The sequence below is a fragment of the Canis lupus genome, chromosome 9 (assembly GCF_011100685.1).
Source record: "Canis lupus familiaris isolate Mischka breed German Shepherd chromosome 9, alternate assembly UU_Cfam_GSD_1.0, whole genome shotgun sequence".
In the NCBI taxonomy this organism is placed as follows: Eukaryota; Metazoa; Chordata; class Mammalia; order Carnivora; family Canidae; genus Canis; species Canis lupus.
In genome coordinates, this window is record NC_049230.1 from 50,153,694 (window position 1) to 50,174,472 (window position 20,779).

Genomic DNA, 20,779 nt, shown 5'->3' on the forward strand with positions numbered 1-20,779 from the left:
AGGGGTGTCCAGCACATTTCTATTTTGGAGTGTGACACCAAGCCGTGACCCTTCCACAACTGGTGACAACAGCAGAGCCCAGCCTACAGACAAGAGGCGCTTACCTGGGCCGGCGGCCTGCCCTGCCCCTAGGAGCACCATGTGTCCCTTCTCTGCGGAGCCCGCAGAGTTCACTAACCAGGGCGGAAAAATGACGCCCCCACACAGCATGTGGGTTAGGGTTTAGGGTTTACAGGTAGTGTCAGAAGAGATTTCTCCTCCTAAGAAACAAAATATGTCAGACCAAAGAGCCATCAGGGCAGTTGGAGTAAAAACCTATGTTCTTGGGGATCCCCGGGTGGCTCAGCGGTTTAGCACCTGCCTTCAGCCCGGAGCGTGGTCCTGGAGTCCCAGGATCAAGTCCTGCATCGGGCTCCCTTCATGGGGCCTGCTTCTCCCTCTGCCTGTGTCTCTGCCTCTCTTTCTGTGTGTCTCTCATGAATAAATAAAATCTTTATTTTTTTAAGTAAAATCTTTTTTTTGTTTGTTTGTTTTTGTTTTATGATAGTCACACACACACACAGAGAGAGGCAGAGACATAGGCAGAGGGAGAAGCAGGCTCCATGCACCGGGAGCCCGACGTGGGATTCGATCCCGGGTCTCCAGGATCGTGCCCTGGGCCAAAAGCAGGCGCTAAACCGCTGTGCCACCCAGGGATCCCTTAAATAAAATCTTAAAAAAAAAAAAAAAAAAAAAAACTATGTTCCCCCAAACAAACCCAAAAACCAATGTTCTCTCCCAAGTGTGCATGGTTTTACTGCCTACAGGACGCAGGTAAAGCTCGTTTATGTGAGTGATTGGAGGATTATTCCAAGTAGGTTTGGACTGTGGAGTCTGAGAAAGCCCAGCGTTCTTTTCCCCACAAATCAAGACTATCCATCCATCCCCAAAGCATGCCTCATGGGGGCCCGACCACCAGCCTTTGCCCCATAGACCCCTCATGGTCATTGGTCTTCATGGGCAGAGGGCCATTCACCTCCCTGCCTCCCCTCCCACCCCCGCCGTCTCTCGTCCTCCTGCAGTAATCAGAGAAGAAAAATTATATTTCCCAGCCTCCTTTGCAGCCAGGTGTGGCCACATGACCAAGTTATGGCAAATGGGAGTTGGTGAAACTTCCAGGTGTCCTTCAAGAGATGGTCATGTCCCTTCCCTGCCCCTTCTCCTTCCTATTGGCTGGAATGTGGATTCCGGGCCGGACCTGAAGTCCCATCTGGGGCCAAAAGCAGAAGTCTGAGGTTTTATTCTCTGGAGAGGTCTCTGAACTACAGGATGCCAAGTACAAACCCTAACCCTAACCCTGACCCTAAACCTAAATCTACCCCTAACCAATAACCCCTAAACTCTACCCTTAGCCCTGAAGTTGTGAGGCTACACCCAGGGGTGGGGGAGGTACTGAAAAAAAACAAAAAAACAAAACAAAACAAAAAACCAGAAAGACCTGGGTCCCTGGCATTGTGTGCCAGGGTCACTACCCAGACGGTTAGGTGAGCAAGGAACAAGAATCTCTTGTCTTATAGTCTGTTCATCACTCATGGCCGGATCATAATCCTAACAGATCAAGGCATTGGTGTGGGGCTGCAAAGAACTGGGGGTGATGATGGCCCTAAGAGCACATTGAGTGTCAAGATGTAACATGTTTATCCAGAAAGAATCCAGGTGAGCAGAACTCCCACACAGATCCTATGTGCACGTGTGAGTTTTCCTTTTCTAGGGAAAGTAAAGGATCAAAACTAAATCATCAGGGAATATAAACACAGCAGCCAGGACTGAAGAACAGGAGTCTTGTTGAACTCACACATGTAAAATCTTATCATGGGAACTCCCCATCGCCACCCCCTCCCTCAACCGTGGGGACAAGCCATGGTGAGACAGAGCCATCGGAACAAGAGCTGCAATTTCAAAACCCTGTAATTTGCGCACATTTAATACATTTGTAATTTTCTACTTGGAAAAATTACATTTTAAATAGATAATTTGAACATGCTTAACGGAGACACAGAACTTTTGTTCAAGGAAATCAATGCTTTGTTTCAGCCTGAGAGAAGGAAAGCCTACGTCTTGTCCTTGGGCTCTTGTAAAACAAGCTGTCAAGGTGACCAATTTTGGTTCATGTTCAGTTTCAGTAGTATACTATACATTGTGTTATGAAGTATCTCTATCTTTTAAATTTTAAGAATAAATTTGAAATAGTTTAGAATTTTTGGGGACGCCTGGGTAGCTCAGCGGTTGAGCATCTGCCTTTGGCTAAGGGCGTGATCCCAGAGTCCCGGGATCAAGTCCCACATCGGGCTTCCTTCACGGATCCTGCTTCTCCCTCTGCCTGTGTCTCTGCCTCTCTCTGTCTGGGTCTGTCATGAATAAATAAAATCTTTAAAAAAATAGTTTACAATTTCCTTGAATTTTCTGTTTGGTTATTATTTACAAGTATATTTCTTAATTTGCAAACATATGTAAATTTCTTATGAATTTTTTACTGTTTTTTTTTTTTTTTTCAAGTAGACTCCATGCCTAGAGTGGGGCCCAAGGTGGGGCTTGAACTCATGACTCTGGCTGAGATCAAGAGTTAGACACTAGGAAAAAAAAAAAAAAAAAGAGTTGGACACTAGGCTGAGTGAGCCACCCAGGTGACCCTTCACTTTTTTTTATATAAATTTTTTATTTTTTTAAAAGATTTTATTTATTCATGAGAGACACACACAGAGAGAGAGAGAGAGAGGCAGAGGGAGAAGCAGGCTCCATGCAGGGAGCCCGACATGAGACTCGATCCCGGGACTCCAGGATCAGGCCCTGGACTGAAGGCAGCGCTAAACCGCTGAGCCACCTGGGCTTGACCCTTCACTTGATTTCTTACCTTATTCTTCATGGTGAGTGAGAGAAGCTAAACTATAAGATTTGAAATCCATGGAGATCTTTCCAGGCCGGTATGAGGTGGCTCTTCATGGGATGATGTGAACTCTGCAAGAGGCCACAACGTTCTGCATCTGCAACAGCTAACTACGTTGTTCTACTCTCTATCCTTCTCTTTTTTTGTTTCCATGTTTGCTCTCCAGTTACAGGGAGAGAAAATTGTATTAAAATCTCCGATTTATGATGGTGAGTTTGTTTCATTCTTTTCGTTCTGTCAATTTTGCTTTTATTTTAAGGTTATATGATGAAGAGCAGACTATTTTAAAGCTGTGATGTTTCCAAATAAATGAGAACCATATCATTACATAACAAGCCTTTTAAAACTCTAGTGATGCCTTTTGCTTTGCTTTAAAATCTATTTGGTGTAACATTATCTTTTAATTTGACTACATCTGTGATTTTTTTCTAAAGTTCAGGGTTTTAACCATTTTGTGTTCATTTGTCTTGGGATATATTATGCCTTTTCATTCTCTTATTTCTGGAAAGTTAACAAACCAATTGAAACCTCTGTCCCATTCAGTGACTTTGGTTTTAATCCACATGTGTTTATTTCCTTTTCATGATAGGGGTGTTCAACATACTCAGTTTTGTACAGGAACCCAGTTCTGGGTCCTGGCCTCCCAAGATCCTGAAGCTAATGCCTTGAATGTTAGAATCCCTGGTCTCAGCCCCAAAGGGCCTGAGATCCTAGCGGCCACCCTGGTGTTGGCTCCCCATATCTGCTCTGGTTTGTGTCTCTCCTTCCCAGGACAGGCCACCCTGTTCCAAGCCCAGCCTTGCATTCTCTTGTGTTTTAGATGGTGTTCCTATGTCTGTGGTGCAGGAATGGAGAGAAGCATCCGTCTTATCTCAGAAAGTGGCTCCCATCTCTTGTCCAGGAACTTTCCTAAAGCTCCAAGTAACGGCCTCTGCAGTGGCCCCACCCAGGGAAGACCACTTTGTCAGAGTTAAAGGGCATGATGCCTCGGTGCCTTGAGAGCCCTATGGGCAGCAGGTCCTCTGGCCAGGAGTGTGAGGCTCCAATCTGTTCTTCCACATTCTGGGGTGACCTCAAGCAGACAGGCTCCTCTTCCCTCCTGGCCTCCACCCCATCCATACCCCTTAAGCTCCCCCAGCGCCCAGCAACCCCATGTCCATCCGCACTTCTCCTCCAGCCACCATGGCTCTCTGTGTCTGTCTTGGCCTGGGGCTCTCCCTGGCTTGCTCAGCTCCACTCAGGACAGCCAGGGACCTCTGGCTCAGGGACAGCTGAGCAAGCGTCCAAGTCTATCCATCCCCCACATGGTGTGAGAACTCAAACTGGAGCTGGCTCTCGGGGGAGGTGGTGTTGTGACAACTGGGCCTCTCGGGGCCTCATGCCTGAGAAATTTGCTTAGAGAGGGAGCTGCTCCAGAAAAGGCAGGTCTCCTATCTGGTTCTCAGGGGCATCAGAGTGAGCCAGACTTTAGGGCTCTGGGTCCCAGAGACTGGGGCCTGGGTGGGATTCAACACCCTCTGTGTCACCTCAAACATCTGGACTCGCCTCCCTAGTCTGCAACAAAATATGACCCTTGCTGAGCACCAGCTGTGCACCAGGCTCCTAGTCTCACTCTATCCTCACAACCCGGATGTGAATCCTGGGGCTGGTCACCCACCCCATGGATACAGTAACAGCGAAAAAGTGCAGCCCCGTGTGCCGCACAGGTCCTGCAGTCCCCAGCTTCCACCACAGCCAGGAGTGGCCACCTGCCTCAGCTATTGGTAAGGAGGGGAAGGGGAAGCACTGTGCCAACCTCTGCCTCTGCCCATAGCCTTGATGGCAGGAGCTCTAACAGCCACCCTTGACCATGAGGCTGCAGTGAGAATAGAGACACATGCTAAAGAGGGGAGGAACCTGGGTTGGAAGGTGGGACACCAAGCCCCCCAGTCTACCTTGTCTGGACTGCTTCTGCGTAAGGGAAAAAATCAGTCTCTGCCTGCCTAGTCTGATTTTCTCTATCACAGGCCACAGACCCTCTCCAGAATCTCATTTTTTTATCTCCTTTATGTAAATAAACAGGCTCAGGAGCTGAAGAACATGCCTGAGTGGTGGGGCTAGGGTTGACTCCCACCCAAATGGGAAGACAGCGGCAATGCTTCTGATGGCTGCCTCACCACCCCGCAGGCCTGTGTCTGACCCCAGCCACCATATCCTGGGCTGACAGTGTGTGGGTGGGGCGATTTCTGCTGGACACAGGATCCAGCCACTCCCTGCTCCCTGGCATGAAAGGCCAGCCACTCCTGCAGAAAAGAACTTAGGTTTATTTGCAATAGAAACTATGGTCTGAAAAAAACCTCTTGGCAAATGTACAGTTTGTATTCCATTTGGGGTCGTCACCAGCTGTGGGACCCCCAGATCCCTGACCCGCATGCATCGGGCTCCTAAGTGTTCACAGCTAATCTCAGGCCCCAGGTCCAAAGCCCCTCCAGAAGGCCTCCCAACTCCTGCCAAAGCCACCCACTGCCCAGCCTGCCCCTGGCCCACCTCCCCTCCTGCCTCATGCAGTGTAAAACCAAACCAAACCAAACATATGTTTAAAAACAAACAAAAACAAAACAAAAACATTCACAAAAACCAGGGTTCTGACTTCTGGCTTCCTCAGTATCCTTCTCTGTCGTGATGACTTGTTTCACGATGACCTCAAATATACATCATTTTCTTGCTAATATAAAATATCTTCCTTACTATTCACAGATATATAACGGGAGCTTTGGATGAAATAATTACAAACTATTTTCTTCCCTTAAAAAAACAAACAAGCCAAACCAAAAATAAAACAACAAAAGCAAAAACCTTTTTGACGAAAGTAAACACAAAAGGGGCTGGCTAGTTCTCCCCCCACCCCGGGCTCATGGCTGGGCTGGCCGAGCCGAGGATTGTATGCAAAGTGCTGGGTGCCCCCTAATGATGGGGACTCGGGACTGCTCTCTCCAAGACCAGCTCTTTGCTTTCCTCCCCTTTGCCCCTCTGCCCCCACACAGGATCCTGCTCACCCTGACTTCTCAAGCCTCTGCAGGCTGCCTTCTCTCTTCTCTTCCCCTTGCTACTGACTATCCCTGACCCCTCCTTGGCCTCCTCCCCATTTCCAGGACACTGGGCATGTGAGCTGAGCCTGGAGGCCACAAGGCTGACTTCAGAGGAACCCCACGGTGCAGAGTGGTGACCAGCACCCACCTTAGCGGGGGCTAGCCTTCCCCACCCCTGGCCTTGCCTGGTCCCCTCCTCCTGCACAGGGCAGGGCAGCTGACCAAGGGACAGACAGGGGACACATGTACCCCGGGTTTCTCCAGGAGCTTTGGCACGGAGCTCTCAGGGAAGACAGCATCACTAGGTCTCATGCAACATCCAGGCAGAGTAGAAGGGTACAGACAAGGCAGCCAGAGCTCAAAGGCCAGGAGGAGTCAGGAAGGGGGGAGTATAGGGGGTGAGGCCACCCCCCAAGAGCACTTATTTTGAGCTGGCCATGGGCCCAGTTCACAGGCTGCAGGAGGAAGACTTGCGGAGGGGTAGAACTAACATCCTGTGCCAAAGCTGGGGAGACCCTCAGAAACCACCTGCTGGTGGGGGGGGGGGTCGCTGGGGGACTCCTCGCAGAGAGGAATGTGAGCAGCAGGGACTGAGCGAGGGGAAAACTCTGTTTTCTTCTCACCCATATCAGGGTTTACAAAAGGTGTATCCACCTGGCAGCAGGACAGGACAGACACACTCCCGGGATTCAGGACAAAGAACAGTACCAATGACTGTGGGGTAGGGTGGGCAACTTCATCGTTCACTAAGGCTCCCTCCTGTCAGAGGGACCTGCCCTGGGTGGGCTCTGCACAGCCCTAGTGCACAGGGCCATGAGGAGGCCAAGGGGCCTGCACAGACTCCTTTGCCATGCTCTCTTCTCCCACACCTGAGCACAGCTGGGGCTGAGAGAGGCTGCAGCAAACGGCCTGGCTCTGGTCCCTTCCGACTCTCTAGGCCCGAAGCTTCCCCCTGGGAGCAGCAGGAAGGCGGCAGGCTGAGCGGTAGGGCTGAGCAGAAGGGGCTGGGGGAGGGTCCCTTCTGCTGTCCCAGCCTTCCCTAGGACAGCACCTGCTGTTCCAACCTAGGCTCCTGGATGCTGTCTCAATGGGACGGGGCAAGATGAGCTCTAGCCTCAGCTGTCACCAGAGCCTGGCTCAGAACACCACGGGTGCTGCCTCTCCTCAGCGCTCTGGTGGTGGCAGCCATGGCACAGCTGGCCCAGCTCGCCTCTATGTACAAGTAGCGTACCCAGGGCAGGCCACTGAGGGCAGACTGACGGTGGGCCGGTTCGCATTTAGGATTTTGAACACCCTCCCCATCCCTATGGGCTGTTGAAGATTGAAGGTTGGCGGGCACGTCCCTTCTGCGTCACAAGGCTAGGGACAGATTTCAGAGCTGGACTCTCCCGAGAAAGTCCACGAGTCCTGTCCACGTTGTCACTGTCACTGGATGCCCTCCTCCTCTACATATGTTGAAGGAAACCAGCCGATCTGCAAAAGATGGCAGGATTACATGAGAGTGCATGTGCACATGTCTGTACCTGTGCCGGGGTAAAGGCCAGCAGGGGCTCCCGGAAATGGGGGGGGGGGGGTCCTTCAAGAGCCTGGAGTTCTAAGCCCGGCTTGCTCCAAGGGGTGCCCTGGCAAAGGCCAAGAGGCTGGAGTAGCTGTGGCCCAAGGCCGGATGCAGTTCCACATGACTTGCTCTCCATCTACCTGCCAGCCCGAAAAAAATTAAATCCTCCCTGAGGAAAAGAACATCATCCCCAGCCTCAATGGTGTTTTATACACAAGCTCGTCATTCAGTTGGACCCCATGACAAAATGCAGGTAACAGACACCAATCTGCAGGTCATCCAGGATGGAAATGTAAATAACTCTAACATCTTTGTTTCAGAAAACTGATGATAAAGGCATAAAAATGTACCAATGAACTGCAACCAGAAATCAAATAGAAATCCTAGAAATAGAAAATATGCTTGAAATTAAGAATCTAATAGAATTTAGCAAAAGATTAGACAAAGCGGAAGAGAAGACGGTGAACTGGAGGATGCGCCAGGGAAAAGTAGCTAGATGGGAAATGCGGGAACAGGTGAAAACACGGACAACGAGGTAAATTACATTTGCGCTGTGATAGAAAGACCTGACACCCAAGTGAATACAGCCCCAGGAGGAGAGAACAGAAAACAGAGCAGGTTCACTGTTTGAAGAAAGGTCCTACACCAATGAAAGATATCAAGCTGCAGATTTTATTTTATTTTATTTTTTATTTTTTTAAAGATTTTATTTATTCATGAGAGACACAGGGAGAGGGAGAAGCAGGCTCCATGCAGGGAGCCCGATGTGGGACTCGATCTCCAGTCTCCAGGATCATGCCCTGGACTGAAGGCAGGGGCTAAACTGCTGAGCCACCCAAGGATCCCCAAGCTGCAGATTTTTAAAAAAGTCTACAGGAACGCCTGGCTGGTTCAGTGGTTGAGTGTCTGCCTTGGGGTCAGGGTGTGATCCCGGGGTCCTGGGATCGAGTCCTACATTGAGCTCCCTGTATGGAGCCTGCTTCTCTCTCTATGTCTCTGCCTCTCTGTCTCTCATGAATAAATAAACAAAATCTTTTTTTAAAAAAAGTCTACAAATCTCAAGCAGAGTGAATACAGAAAAAAACGCACTTGGGCACATTATAGTAAAACTAATGAAAATCAGACTTTTCTCCTTTTTTTTGTTTTTAATATATAACCCACTGGGGAGTAATGGAAACATTTCTTGCAGAGGAGCAGTGTTAAGTAGTTGGCTGGCTCCTGGGGCACCTGGGTGGCTCAGATGGTTAAGTGTCCAGCTCTTGATTTCAGCTCAGGTCATGATCTCAGGGCCGTGGGATCCAGCCCTGAGTCAGGCTTTGCACTAGGTGTGGAGCCTGCTTGAGATTCTCTCTCTCCTTCTCCATCTGCCTCCTACCCCTCCTTGAAAAAAAGAAGTTGGCTGGCTCTTCACAGAAATTATGGAACCAGGGACAATGGAATGACATCACCAAAGTGCCCAAATAAAACACCTGCTAGCCTCAAATTCATCCCCTGAAGAATACTATTTGAAAATGAGCTCAATACAATTTCCCACAAAAAGGAAACCGGTCCCACTGGAGGGATCACTGACCCCCAAGGGGTTGACCAAGAGAAGGCTGTCCCTTACAGTAGAATGCCCCCTAATAAGTTTTAAAGAAATAATGGCTGGAAAATCACTGTTTTTCAACCATGATATGAATAATTGATGAGAAAATTCACCAATGATAATGATAAAAATAGGAGGTGAAATTTGATGTGGAACAGGATACTTAATAATTTTAAAGTATTACCCTGGAGGTTACTAATTAATTACAGTAACTTCACAGTGGAGAAACTCAGCAGCTATCACCTTAACCAAATGATCAAAATTAATGGCACAATAATGGGACAAGCGGACCTCATACGCGTCTGGAGTGCTTGCTTTGGCAGCATGTATACTAAAATTGGAACAATACAGAGAAGATTAGCATGGCCCCTGTGCAAGGATGACACATCTGGATAAAACACTACAGGACTGAAAAGGATACAATAGCTGCATTATGAAAATATATAACCTCAACCTAATCACGAAGAAATAGCAAACCTAAATCGAAGGAAAGTCTACAAAAATAACCGGCCCGTACTCTTCAAAAATGCCAGTCGTAAGACTGAGAAAGGCTGAGGATTGTTCTAGAAGAGAGTTGAGGGTCATAGCAAGTAAATGCAATTGGATTAGGTAGACAAGCCATGGTTGGGACAACTAGTGACATCTGAATATGGACCAGGGAAGAGATAATCATATTCTATCAAAGAGGAATGTCTTTGATCATAAGACATTGAGGTAATTAGGGGCTTAGAGAGGAAAGCATAGGATCCCTGTGATTTACATTGAAGGGTTAAGAGAAAAATAAGCAGAGAGGGAAGGAGAACACAAATGATAAAGCAAACGTGCAAACCACTCTTACTTGGTAAATCTGGGCATGTGAGAGCTTTTTGTGCCACAGCAACTTTCCTCTAGGTTTGAAATTGTGTCACTATACAAATGTTTTATAATGAAAACATTTTTAAAAAAGTGAAATAAAGAGATGTTCAGATCCAACAAAGACTGAGAATTTATTAGTAGCAGACTCACACTAAAAAACACACCCAGAAGAGGGAATTTCAGGCAGCAGGAACATGGTTTTGGGTGGAAATAAAACAAAGCAAGAAGGAATGGGGAGCCCTGGGGAAGGTAAATAGGTGGTAACTCTAAATAAACACTAACTGCTTCAAACAAAAATAATGTCTTACAGGGCTGAAAGATATGTAGAGTTAAAATATGTGATGACACCTACATAAAAGTTGGGAGAAACCTGAACACAGTCAAAAGTTGCGAGGTCTTTGCATTATCTGGGTAGTAGAAGTACTCATTTAAAATGGGCTCTCAGAAGTCAGAGTGCACGCTGTAATCCCTAAGGTTAATTACCTAAATCATAGGAAAATAATGTGTAACTCACAGACACACCAAGGAGACAGGAAGTAGAATAGGAAAAAAAAAAACAATCAACAACTGATTAATTCAAAAGTAGGCAAGAAGAGAGGAAAAAGAAGAAATGGATGTGACAACTAGAAAATATACAGAAAGATGATGGATTTAAATCCAAGCAGCTCAGTAATTACATTAAACATAAATGGGCTACCTACATTTATTAAAAGGCAGAAAAAAATAAAAAATTAAAAAATTAAAGGCAGAGACTGTTAGATTAGCTCTAAAAAGTCTGTGTAAGATAAGGAATATCTAGTGATGCTCTAAACTAGTAGTTCTGTATCACCCAGGACACTGGCTTATTCATGACCTTTGTGAGTAGGGTGAGGAGGGCTCAGGTAGGTCCTTACTGAATTACAGCCCCAGGTGCCTGCAGCGCTGGCTCCCCAAGGGCCACTCTGACAGCTAGAGGTTCAGCCCTCCAAGTCAGCTGCCTAGGACTCAGGGGCCTCACACTTCTGAAGGGCTGTGGGGAGGGAAATGGGTCTGACCTGAGGCCTCTGAGGAGGCCTAGATGGAGGCAGACCAGCTCCCGCCCCCTAGCAACAGAACGGTAGGCAGTGGGAATCAAGGCAGGCCAACCCTCCACAGCCCAGGTACCTGCCCACAGGCAGCAGCAGCCCCATGGATAGCTGGACGCTTCCAAGTCAGCCCTATGTAGGGCTCCAGTACCCTGCTGGGTGAGTGCTGACAGAACCAGGTCAAAACCAAGGGGTCCAGATGGGGGACAGGGATAAGGGGCCATAGAGTGTTGCAGGGTCACAGGGTGCACAGGGAAGACAGAGTCCTCCAGGAAGGGCATGAAGGGGCAGGGTGGGACCTGGTGTGCCCCTTCCAATCTCCCCAGGGTGTGTGTGAGGCCAGTGAGGACTCCTGGGCCCTGCTCTCAACCTGCAGTTTCCTCTGCCTGCAGAAAGGGCTTGGGGACGTGCAAAGAACATGAAGAGTGTGTGTAAAGCACATCCCCCTGCAGTGGCCACAGAGGACCACAGAACAGGACGGAGCACGGATGCAGGGTCGGGCGGGCCTGGATCCAGCTCCAACCTGGGCAGCTCGGATCTGTGGCTCAGAGGGCATTGTCACAGTGCTGGGCCAGACCACGCTAAGGTGCCAGTGTGCCTGGACCTGGCCAGGCTGAGCCATGCTGCATCTGCCCCACTTACCCGTCCATTGGCCTCGCCTTTCCACCAGCCCTGGTCCCCGCCAATGCGGCTATAGATCTTCACCACATCGCCTTCCCGCAGCGAGAGCTCCCGCATGTCCCGGGCAGCAAAGTTGTACCTGGCCACGGCTGTGCCAATGACACGGGGAGTGAACACTGTTGGGAGGGATGGGCAGGGTCACCTGGCTGGCAGCGGGGCCAAGCCTGGTCCCCCTGGTGCCTGGTCCTACCCAGAGAGGAGACCGGTCCAGCACAAAGGCTCTGAGGGCACAGACTACTCTCTAATTCCGCCCAGACCTATAAGCAATGGCCTCTCCGGGCCTCCCCCAAAGGCACTCAGAGCAGCCAATAGCCACAGTGGGAGCTGTCCCGGCCCACGAGTGTGATCACAGGATCAGAGCAGATGCTGATGTTCTGACCACTGCAACCCCCACAGGGCCTCCCCCTGCACACCTGGCCAGCGGTTCAGTGGAGTGACCACTGCCCAGCTCCCAACCTGCACTCTGATGGAGCACCTGGAACCAGACCCCAGGGTCCCGGGGCCCCTTTTCCAGATCCCCAATACAAACTGGACACCTGACTGGACCCACTCAGCTGGGGACCCAGGAGTCCCATTGAGCAGGGGACAATGACCATGATAGTGGGGAGGGGACACACACAGCAGCTGGGGAGGGGCTCTGATTCTGGCAGCAGAGGGCCAAGCAGTCGGGGCCAAGTGGCACCCTGTCCCCCTACCTCCAGGGCCCACCCGGTCTGCTCCCACCTTCACCCTGAGGGTGACCGCCCGGCTGTTTGCCGCTACCAGAGGCAGAGCTCTCAGCAAGCAAGGAGGGACGGTGGCTGGCAGGCCAGGGAGCGGCCGTCGGGGTGTGCGTGTCTGATAGGCACCAGCAGTGAGGGGGGAGCACCAGGCCCGCCGGCATCTTCAGCCCTGCCCTGGCGGCAGCACCCCTCCCTCCCTGGCCCCAGCCCCTCCCCCCTTGCCCCACGCCGGGCTGGGGGTAGGGGGCAGCTTTGAGCAGGGGCTGTGGGTGGGTGGGTGGGTGGGCGGGCGGCAGGCCAGGCCCCCCCACGCCCCGAGCACCGGCGGTACCTGACCAGAAGGGAGCGGAGGAGCCCTGAGAAGCAAAGCTGAGGCCCTGAGGACTGAGAAAAGAAAAGTTGTAGGAAGCGCAGGAAGCTGCAAAGAGGTGAGAAAGAACGTGAAAGCGGGCCGGGGGCAGATGCATCCCCAGGCAGGTGCGTCCCCTGGAGCGGCAGGCAGAGCGCAGGGCGGGGCATGGGGCCAGGGCCCAGCCTCTGAGCTGCCCCTCCACCACCTCGCTGGGCCTGTCCCCTGCAGAATATGGGACCCCCTCCTCCCAGCGGCAGGCTGGCCCTGGGGCTTCTGAAACCATTCCTGCAGGAGCCAGGCTCTCCCCCAACACACGCTAGGTGCTCGCTGAGGGCCCCTCGTTCCTCTCCTGACCTGCTCTCCTCAGGGGGGCCCTGGCTGAGGGCCCCCCACTGAAGGCCCATTTCCTCTCCTGACCTGCTCTCCCTGGGGAGACCCTCGCTGAAGGCCCCGTTCCTTTCCTGACCTGCTCTCCCTGCGGGGGGACCCTCGCTGAAGGCCCCCCATTCCTCTCCTGACCTGCTCTCCCTGGGGGGACCCGCCATCCCACAGGGCCCGCAGCCCAGGGGATGTGGGGTGACACAGTGGACAGTCCCGGGCTGCACTTCAAACACTCTGGGCTCGCCCTGCCTCTAACTGAGTGGGCCTGGAGCGAGGCACCCCCCTGTCCTGGGCTGGGGGACAGGGAGGGATCGAGGGACAGATGGGACCCCACGCTGACCTCCAGGCAAAGGTGCCGAGACACTGAGCCTGTCACATAGACCAACCAGGACCCCCGGCTCAGGAGTGTGCTTGTGAAGGGCTGTGGGGCCCTGAGCCACGGCCCCTAGGGGTGGGCTTTGGTCCCTCAGAGAGCCTTCCTCAGGGATAGGCAGGCAGTGAAAGCCAGGGCTGTGGGAAACGGGCAGAAGGGACCCATCCGGGCATTACCTGGGGACCGGCTGGAGGCCCTGGGGGCTGCGCGCTCCCTGGACTTGTAGGGGTACTTGAGCGTGGTGTCCAGCTGCTTGAAGCTCTCCTTGAGCGAGTGGCACTGATAATACTCCACCAGCTCCTGCAGGACACCTATGCTCACTGCTGCGGTCACCGCCCCCAGGCAGTCCTCCCAGATGCCCTGGCCTCCCTCTCCCTCCTCAGTTTCACTTGGGACTCATCTCCTTGATCCCCAGAGAGGAGAGGCTCTCCATGCCGACGGAGAAGCTCATCACGTTGCAAAGTAGGCCAATGTATGCTGTGGCCAACGGTTTCATTTGAAAACCGTCACATAAACCACACCTGAGCTATTCTTGGAGGTCGAGAGGACTCACCCTGGAACTTTAACACTGGTTTGAGGGGAGGGCCGGGGGGGCTGTGGATACTTTCTACTTTGTGCTTTTTGGGCCACATTGGGCTGTCTAAGGGCTCAGGTGCTTGGGTCACATCCTTTCAGTACACGGAACACTTGTAAGTCAGAAAAGACAATAGGTCTAATTTGAAAATCGCGTTAGAAGGCCTGTGCCTTTACCTGCACTCCGGCCGGGGAGGGGACAGCGGGAAGAGGCTGGGCGGCAGGGCCGGGCCCTGGGAGGAGCCTTGCTGGCTGCAGTGGTGCAGGCAGGGCAGGTGGGCCCCCCCACCCCTGCTGTCCTCCATGGGGAGCCCTCTGGGGGCTGAGGTCCCAACGTGGGGGCTGTCACGAGGTGCCTGCCACGCCCACCTCCCTGGATCTCCTCCCCAGCCACGCAGAAGCCCTGGCGGCCTCTTGGCCCTCTCTGAGCGTGGCCTTCGGGGAGTGGGGTGCCGGAGCTGCTTCTCCTTGGTATGGCGTCGGTGGGACCCCAGGGCCCTTTTCTGATGCCTCAGAACCAGGACACAGAAGCCGCAGGATCACATACCAAGAGGCTTTCAAATTTCTTCGCTTCTGTGATGTGGATCCAGCTGTCTTTCTCCACCACCTTGATGTGCTTCACCTCGTCGTTGAACCTGGGCAAAGTGTGCGGGCCTGGGAGGTCACTCTTGGGCCACGTGGCCTCTCTGGCCTTGGGGTCCAGGCTTATAACCTGTCTGCTGGAGCTAAGACCGCTGCCCTCGCCCTCTTACCCCAGCCTGAGTCTCTTTCCTGCTGCCTGCCACCTGTCGGTCCAACGTTGTTTATTTGAAGCCCAAACTCTGGGGTCAGCCTGTAGGACCCCAGGCCCCAAACCCCACAGCTCCATCCAGCCCTCGGAGACCTCCTGTCCCGGGATTCTGCTCATCCTCTTCTCTGCACTGAGGACACCTTCCTCCTCCTCCCCGTTTCCCACCACCTGCTGAGACCTCCACAGCTTGGTTTGTAAATCAAGGGTCTGGCCCTGGCCCAACGCCCCAGGGAAACAGCCCCAGCTGGCTCCAACACGGTCCCCTAATACTCTCCCCCACACCGTCCACTCCGGCTGATGGGCATCCCCAGACTGGCCACGCACAAGCCTGCCAGGGCTGCCCCTCTGCCATCCTCACCTCCTGGGCTTGCGTCCTCGGGGCTCAGTTCAAATGTGACCTCGCTGGAGAGCCTCCCCACACCCCCCTCCTCCCCACATTCCACTCCGGCCCTCTGCCGGCTGGTACCAAAGCCAAAGACATCACAGGACAAGGAAGCACATCAGCAACTGTTACAACTATAGATAAGAAAGTCCTCAGCAAATCACCAGCCAACCCAATCTCTCCTCACGTGTCTGCCTGTATAAACCAAACATTTACACCACACCAAATGCGACGATCCAGGAATGCAAGGCTAGTTTAACAACTGGATATCTGTTAGCGGAACAAATAGCTGGCAATTAATCAAATGCCGGCCAGCCAGCGTCCTCTCCTGGGGGGGTCCTTTGTAGACCAGCTGCTGTTTCTCTGGGATTTAAGGTCAGCCAGATGCAGAGGTAGGGGGGGATATTCACCCCACCCCAAGCCCCCCGGGCCAGTCTCAGCCCCACTGAGGAGCCCTGCAGCCCAGGCACACAGAAGGTGCTGCATGAACTCCCATCAGGAGAATGACATCTCTGCCACTCACTGCTCACTGCTGGCCTGCTGCCTCCACCGCTGATCAGCCACGTGCCCACCTTCCACATCCTCCCAGCACCTGACCAAGACTGTCAGAGCCCACTGTGCTGTCAATGCTTACAACGCTCCCCCCTGCCCACAGCAGGTATGCGGTAGGTAACCTCTGCTGGGGAACAGGCCCTGCATACCCAGCCCCTGGGCCATGTCCAGCTACTGCACTGGACACTGGTCACTTCCCATGCTGTTCTCAGCTCTCAGTACTTTAGAGCCAGAGGGCTGGTTTCAGGCTCTAAGCATTTGTGGGGCCCCCTGGAGACCCCGCAGGTAGACTCCACTATTTGCCAGCCTATGGGCTGTCAGGAACTGACCCAGGATGTCTAGTGGGCATCCTATGCCAACAGTGACCAAGAACCATCAGGGGTGGTGGCGGATGTACAAGGGGGCTTCTTCTGGGCAGGAGGACACCCAGACCAAAGGCCCCTGACTGAAGCCACAAACCCATGGTAGAGTAACCTTCCCATTTACTCCAATGCCCACCAGCGGGGCTGCTGGGAAGTCCCCAACCTCTTCTAGCAGCCCTGCCCCACTCTGGCACCTGCGCTTGTGTGGTCCCCTGAACCGGGAAAACAGGGGACCAACCCTACCTGGTGGCTTTGGGCAGAGCATGCACACATGTCCCCGGCTGGCCGTGCCGGGCAGACCCACTGACACCCTTTCATCTCAGAAGTGTCCTGCTCTGGGCAATAATGTTCATGGGCACCCCCGAGCCAACAAGCACAGGATTCTAGGAGGATGTGGGCTCGTGGTTCAGAGTGGCCCTGGGGGAGAGGTCACCCTGACCCCGTCACCACCACGTACTTGATGCTTATGGCAAAGCGCTCTGCCTCGGCCGGCCGCTCCCTGATTAGGTAGGTCCCGCTGGCATGTGATTTGAGCAGGTTGTCTGTCTGCTGCCTCTCCATGTTGCCTGCAAACCTAGCAGGTGGGATGAAGCAGGAGGTTAACACTGGTGCCACCCCCCCTCCCCCCCAGGACACCCAGGCCTCTGTGACAGCGCTGACCGGCGCAGTGAGCCTCTGGGGAGGAGCATGTGGGCAGGGGAACGTCATGGGGAGGAATAAGGACCCCGGGTCTCAGCCTGGCCCCGACGTGTTTTCTACAGAACCCGGCCTCCAGGAGGTGCTCAGCGTCACATAAGCATTAAGGCAAATTTCTAAGTTTTCACTGTTGAAGAGCACATAAGAGATAAAAACTCTCACGCAGAGTTTTTACTTCTGCTGTGACACACGGGAGCCTGCTGCCATCTCTGTTAACAGGTTTTGGACAGACAGGCAGATGCCCCTTCACCGAAGGGGAGCCCAGCCCGAGACAGCCAGGTGAGCCCCTACCACCACCCACCAAACAGACCTGGCCTCGCCCCGTCAGACCAACTGGGGACTTTCACAAACAACATGCAACGGAGACAGAATCTACACCAGGAGACGGAAGCTGTCACTCCGTCAAATGCAAATCACAGGCCAGGCCTGGACCTGTGAGCCTGAGCACGAGTGCGGGGTGAAGGGTACAGGCAGATGGATCCAGGGCATCTCTGACCTGGAGGGAGAGACCCGGCCCAGGGTAGCCGGGACACCGGGGGGCCAGGGATGAGCCCCCAGCTGAACACCCTGAGGCCAGCTATGCCTGGGGCAGGGGCTTACGGCACTTAAGCTGCCCATTGCTCTGTGGCCACCACCAGGGCGTGGAACATGGGAGCTACAACCACCAAGGCCGGTCCTTCTTCAAGGCAGTCAGGTGATAGGCAGGCAGGGCCATAAAAGCTGGGCCCCCCAGCTGACCCATATCTGTGACTCATTCTTCGAATGTCTACCTACAGGCTCTCATTAATCCCAACAGTGCCTCGGTTCTCATTGAGCCACTCCATGAGTAGACTTGCGATTGCAAATTTGGCCTCAAATATACCACTTTTCATACATTTTATACGATGAGGCTTGTGTAAAAAGAGCGCACCTGATGGCCTGTTTTCGTTCATCATGGGGAAAACCTGCCTTGGGGTAGAGAAGACTCCCCCAGGATCCCAGGGACATACGGCCAGCCACAGCCCAGCCACCCTGGAGACAAGCAAGAGGTAGCCTGGGGACCCCCAACCCAGCCTGCTCACGGGCTTGCAGGGCCCCCCACTACTGACCCACTCACCAGGGGTACGCTGTGTAGTCGGTCTCCCGGGACGGTGGCCGGCTGATGGGCGGCTGGCAGGAGAGAATGTTCAGGTTAACATCCCCCCGAGGGTTGCCTCAAGTGGGGCCAGAGGGGGCCTGTGATCAGCGTCCTGACCCTCAGGCCCAGCACTGGCTACCACGGTGTCCTGGTACCTGACCCAACACCTCACCCTCGGGCCCAGCACCAGCTACCACCACTTGGCCCTGGGGCCACTGGACTGAGGTCCCTGAGGGCGGCAGCTGGGACCCACCATCTCTGAGTAGATGTTCAATGGGTTTCACTGGATATGTAGCAGGCACAGGGACACAACCCTGGGGAGGGGGTGACCAAAGGCCTCAGGGATTTCTCTGCAGTGACAAGAGCACATCCTACAGCTAGAGTTCTTTGCTACAGATGGTTCCTGGCCTCCAGGGCAGGCGTCGTTTGCAGGCAGTGGCCTGTCCTCCAGGTGGCGGGCCACACGCTGGCCGAGCAGCCCTGGGGACTCCATGCCACACCCTATCCAGAGCCCCCACCCTGACCTCTCCCCACTGTGCCACAGCCGGCCACATAGACTACCTATCCATCCCCTCCCACCCCATTCACCACGTAGATGGGGAAACAAGCCCAAGGCAGGGAGGTGACCTGCCCCAGGCCACCTCCTCTGCTGGCTGGTCCACCTGACGCTGGCAGGTGGGGCCAGAGGCCAGGCAGGGCCTGCGGGGTGGACCATGGCTCTTGCTGCGTACTGGACTCACCTCCTGCTCCCTCTGGAGAAATTTCCCTCCAGCACTTTTAAATGCCTTTTTTTTTTTAAAGATTTTATTTATTCATTCATAGAGACAGAGATAGAGAGAGAGAGAGAGAGAGGCAGAGACACAGGCAGAGGGAGAAGCAGGCCCCATGCAGGGAGCCCGACGTGGGACTCGATCCAGGGTCTCCAGGATCACGCCCTGGGCTGCAGGCGGCGCTAAACTGCTGTGCCATAAACCGCTGTGCCACCGGGGCTGCCTAAATGCCTTTTTAGGGTGTGGGTGGAGGTAATTCAATTATTCATGGCTGACTGCTTGATGCCTTTTGTAAAAGAGGAAGATTTGCTCCATCCTAGCCCTACTCGGATGAAAGGGCTTTTTTCTAAATATCCTGACGTCTAGCTCTGAATTCTTGTTAGGGAGAAGTTCTCTCCTCTCTGGGGCTGTATAATAGCCCCAGAAGACCTTACAGAGTCCTTAAAGTTTGGAGTCTTCTGTCCATTATAATTGCTGCAGGAATGCCCATTTTTGTGTTTCTAAAACCAGGGGAAATGCAGCACCCATACAGCTGAGCCCTTCAAACAGGAGGGCACCCCCTGCCCCCCTATCTGCTCTCTGGGCACAGCCTCAGCTCCAGGGCCAGCTCACCACACTCACTCAGCAAGGACATCCTGAACAAGCCCAGACACCCCCCGCCCCCCGAGGGAGGAGACAGCGCTCAGAATCCCCAGCCTCCCGGCCACTGTGTTCCAGAAGCTTCTGTGGAAAGTGCTCACCCTTCCATCCACAGGGCAGGGCTTCACTGACGAGCTAGGAAAGTAGCCTGACTTCCTGGTTTGCACCAGACGACCCTGGAAGGAGACAGATGATGGGGTCCCGGCCTGGCCCGTGGGAGTGGGCACGGCAGGGCACTTCCATGAGGGTCAGCTTATTCTAAGGATGGAGTGAGACCAGGTCCTACAAGCAGCGTGTGTTGGCACCACTCCCTGCTATAGCCTCGCTGACCATGACCTCTGGGTAGGAAGGGGGAGGCATCCCTACTTTGCAGGTGAGAACACCGAGGCCCAGAGAAGCAGCTTCAGGTCATGCTCAGAGCTGGGGTTAGAGCCCCACGGCCAGCTACTCGCCTGGCCTCTTATCAACAAGGCACTTCTCAAATGGAAGAGGCAGGGGGATCTGATCGAGGGAACCTGGACAGCCAGGGAGGGTCTGCAGGGGCTGGGCTTTGCTCTCCCTCTCCCCCGACGAAGTCCTCCTGGCAGCTGCTCGGCCTCCCCCTTTCATGCCAGCAAAGCCTCTTTTGGGGCCACTGGGGACCCACAGCTCTGGTGACACCTGGGGTGGGGATCCGGGCAGCTGGGGTCAGAGCAGGACAGAGACTTTATGCTGCAGACACCCTTCTGCACCTTCTGAATCTCTGGTTATGTGAAGGTGGGGTCTAACACCATAAACCCACAAATACCCACGCGGTGATAAGCACCATCACAAAACAACAGTGACGGCAGTAACAGTAATGGGAAGGTCAACAAACATTCGCCCTAAGCAGGTCAAGGCCACCCCTGTTGGTCTCAGGTGCCCAGGGGGCAGGTGGGTGCTGAAGGGCTCCACCTCTGTGAACCTGTTAACAGAACCATCGGTTTCAGGCCTCAGAACTGTTAACCATCACAGGACACAGTCTATGTCCACGCCTGCCTCCACTCCACCAGATGGCACCTCTTGGGGGCAGGTGGGGGAGGGTCTTGGGCATGGTATCCCCCACACCAGCCCCCGGAGGGGCCCAGCATGATGCCTGATGGCCTCATAACAGTGCTGGCCCGAACGGGGGCAGGGTAGGCAGGAGGGTGTGCACAGCATGGCTGCAGCAGAGCCAGGGGGTGGGGGTGCAGGATGCACCACGGCAGGACAATTCTTCCCATGAAAGCAAACAGCCTGAGGAACACAGGGTGGGGATCCCCAGAATTCCTGCTTCAAGGGAGCTCAGGTCTTGCTGACAGGTGCTTCCCCCGCCCCC

The 20,779-nt window shown here is 53.7% G+C and overlaps 1 protein-coding gene and 1 non-coding gene across 2 annotated transcripts in view; one reads left to right on the forward strand and one right to left on the reverse strand.

Moving 5' to 3' along the window:
* Nucleotides 1-5,206: 5,206 nt before the first annotated feature.
* The window catches only part of VAV2 (vav guanine nucleotide exchange factor 2), a 160,295-nt gene continuing 144,722 nt past the window's right edge, over nucleotides 5,207-20,779 (reverse strand). Inside the window, 8 exon segments of the mRNA XM_038548841.1 lie at nucleotides 5,207-7,464; nucleotides 11,696-11,850; nucleotides 12,788-12,874; nucleotides 13,739-13,862; nucleotides 14,683-14,770; nucleotides 16,679-16,795; nucleotides 18,014-18,066; nucleotides 19,545-19,619. Coding sequence (XP_038404769.1) covers nucleotides 7,417-7,464; nucleotides 11,696-11,850; nucleotides 12,788-12,874; nucleotides 13,739-13,862; nucleotides 14,683-14,770; nucleotides 16,679-16,795; nucleotides 18,014-18,066; nucleotides 19,545-19,619 — 747 coding nt within the window. The 3' untranslated portion in view covers nucleotides 5,207-7,416.
* LOC119873454 lies at nucleotides 9,442-9,548 on the forward strand. Its single transcript, XR_005365051.1, has one exon. It is a non-coding gene; the product is annotated as a U6 spliceosomal RNA (small nuclear RNA).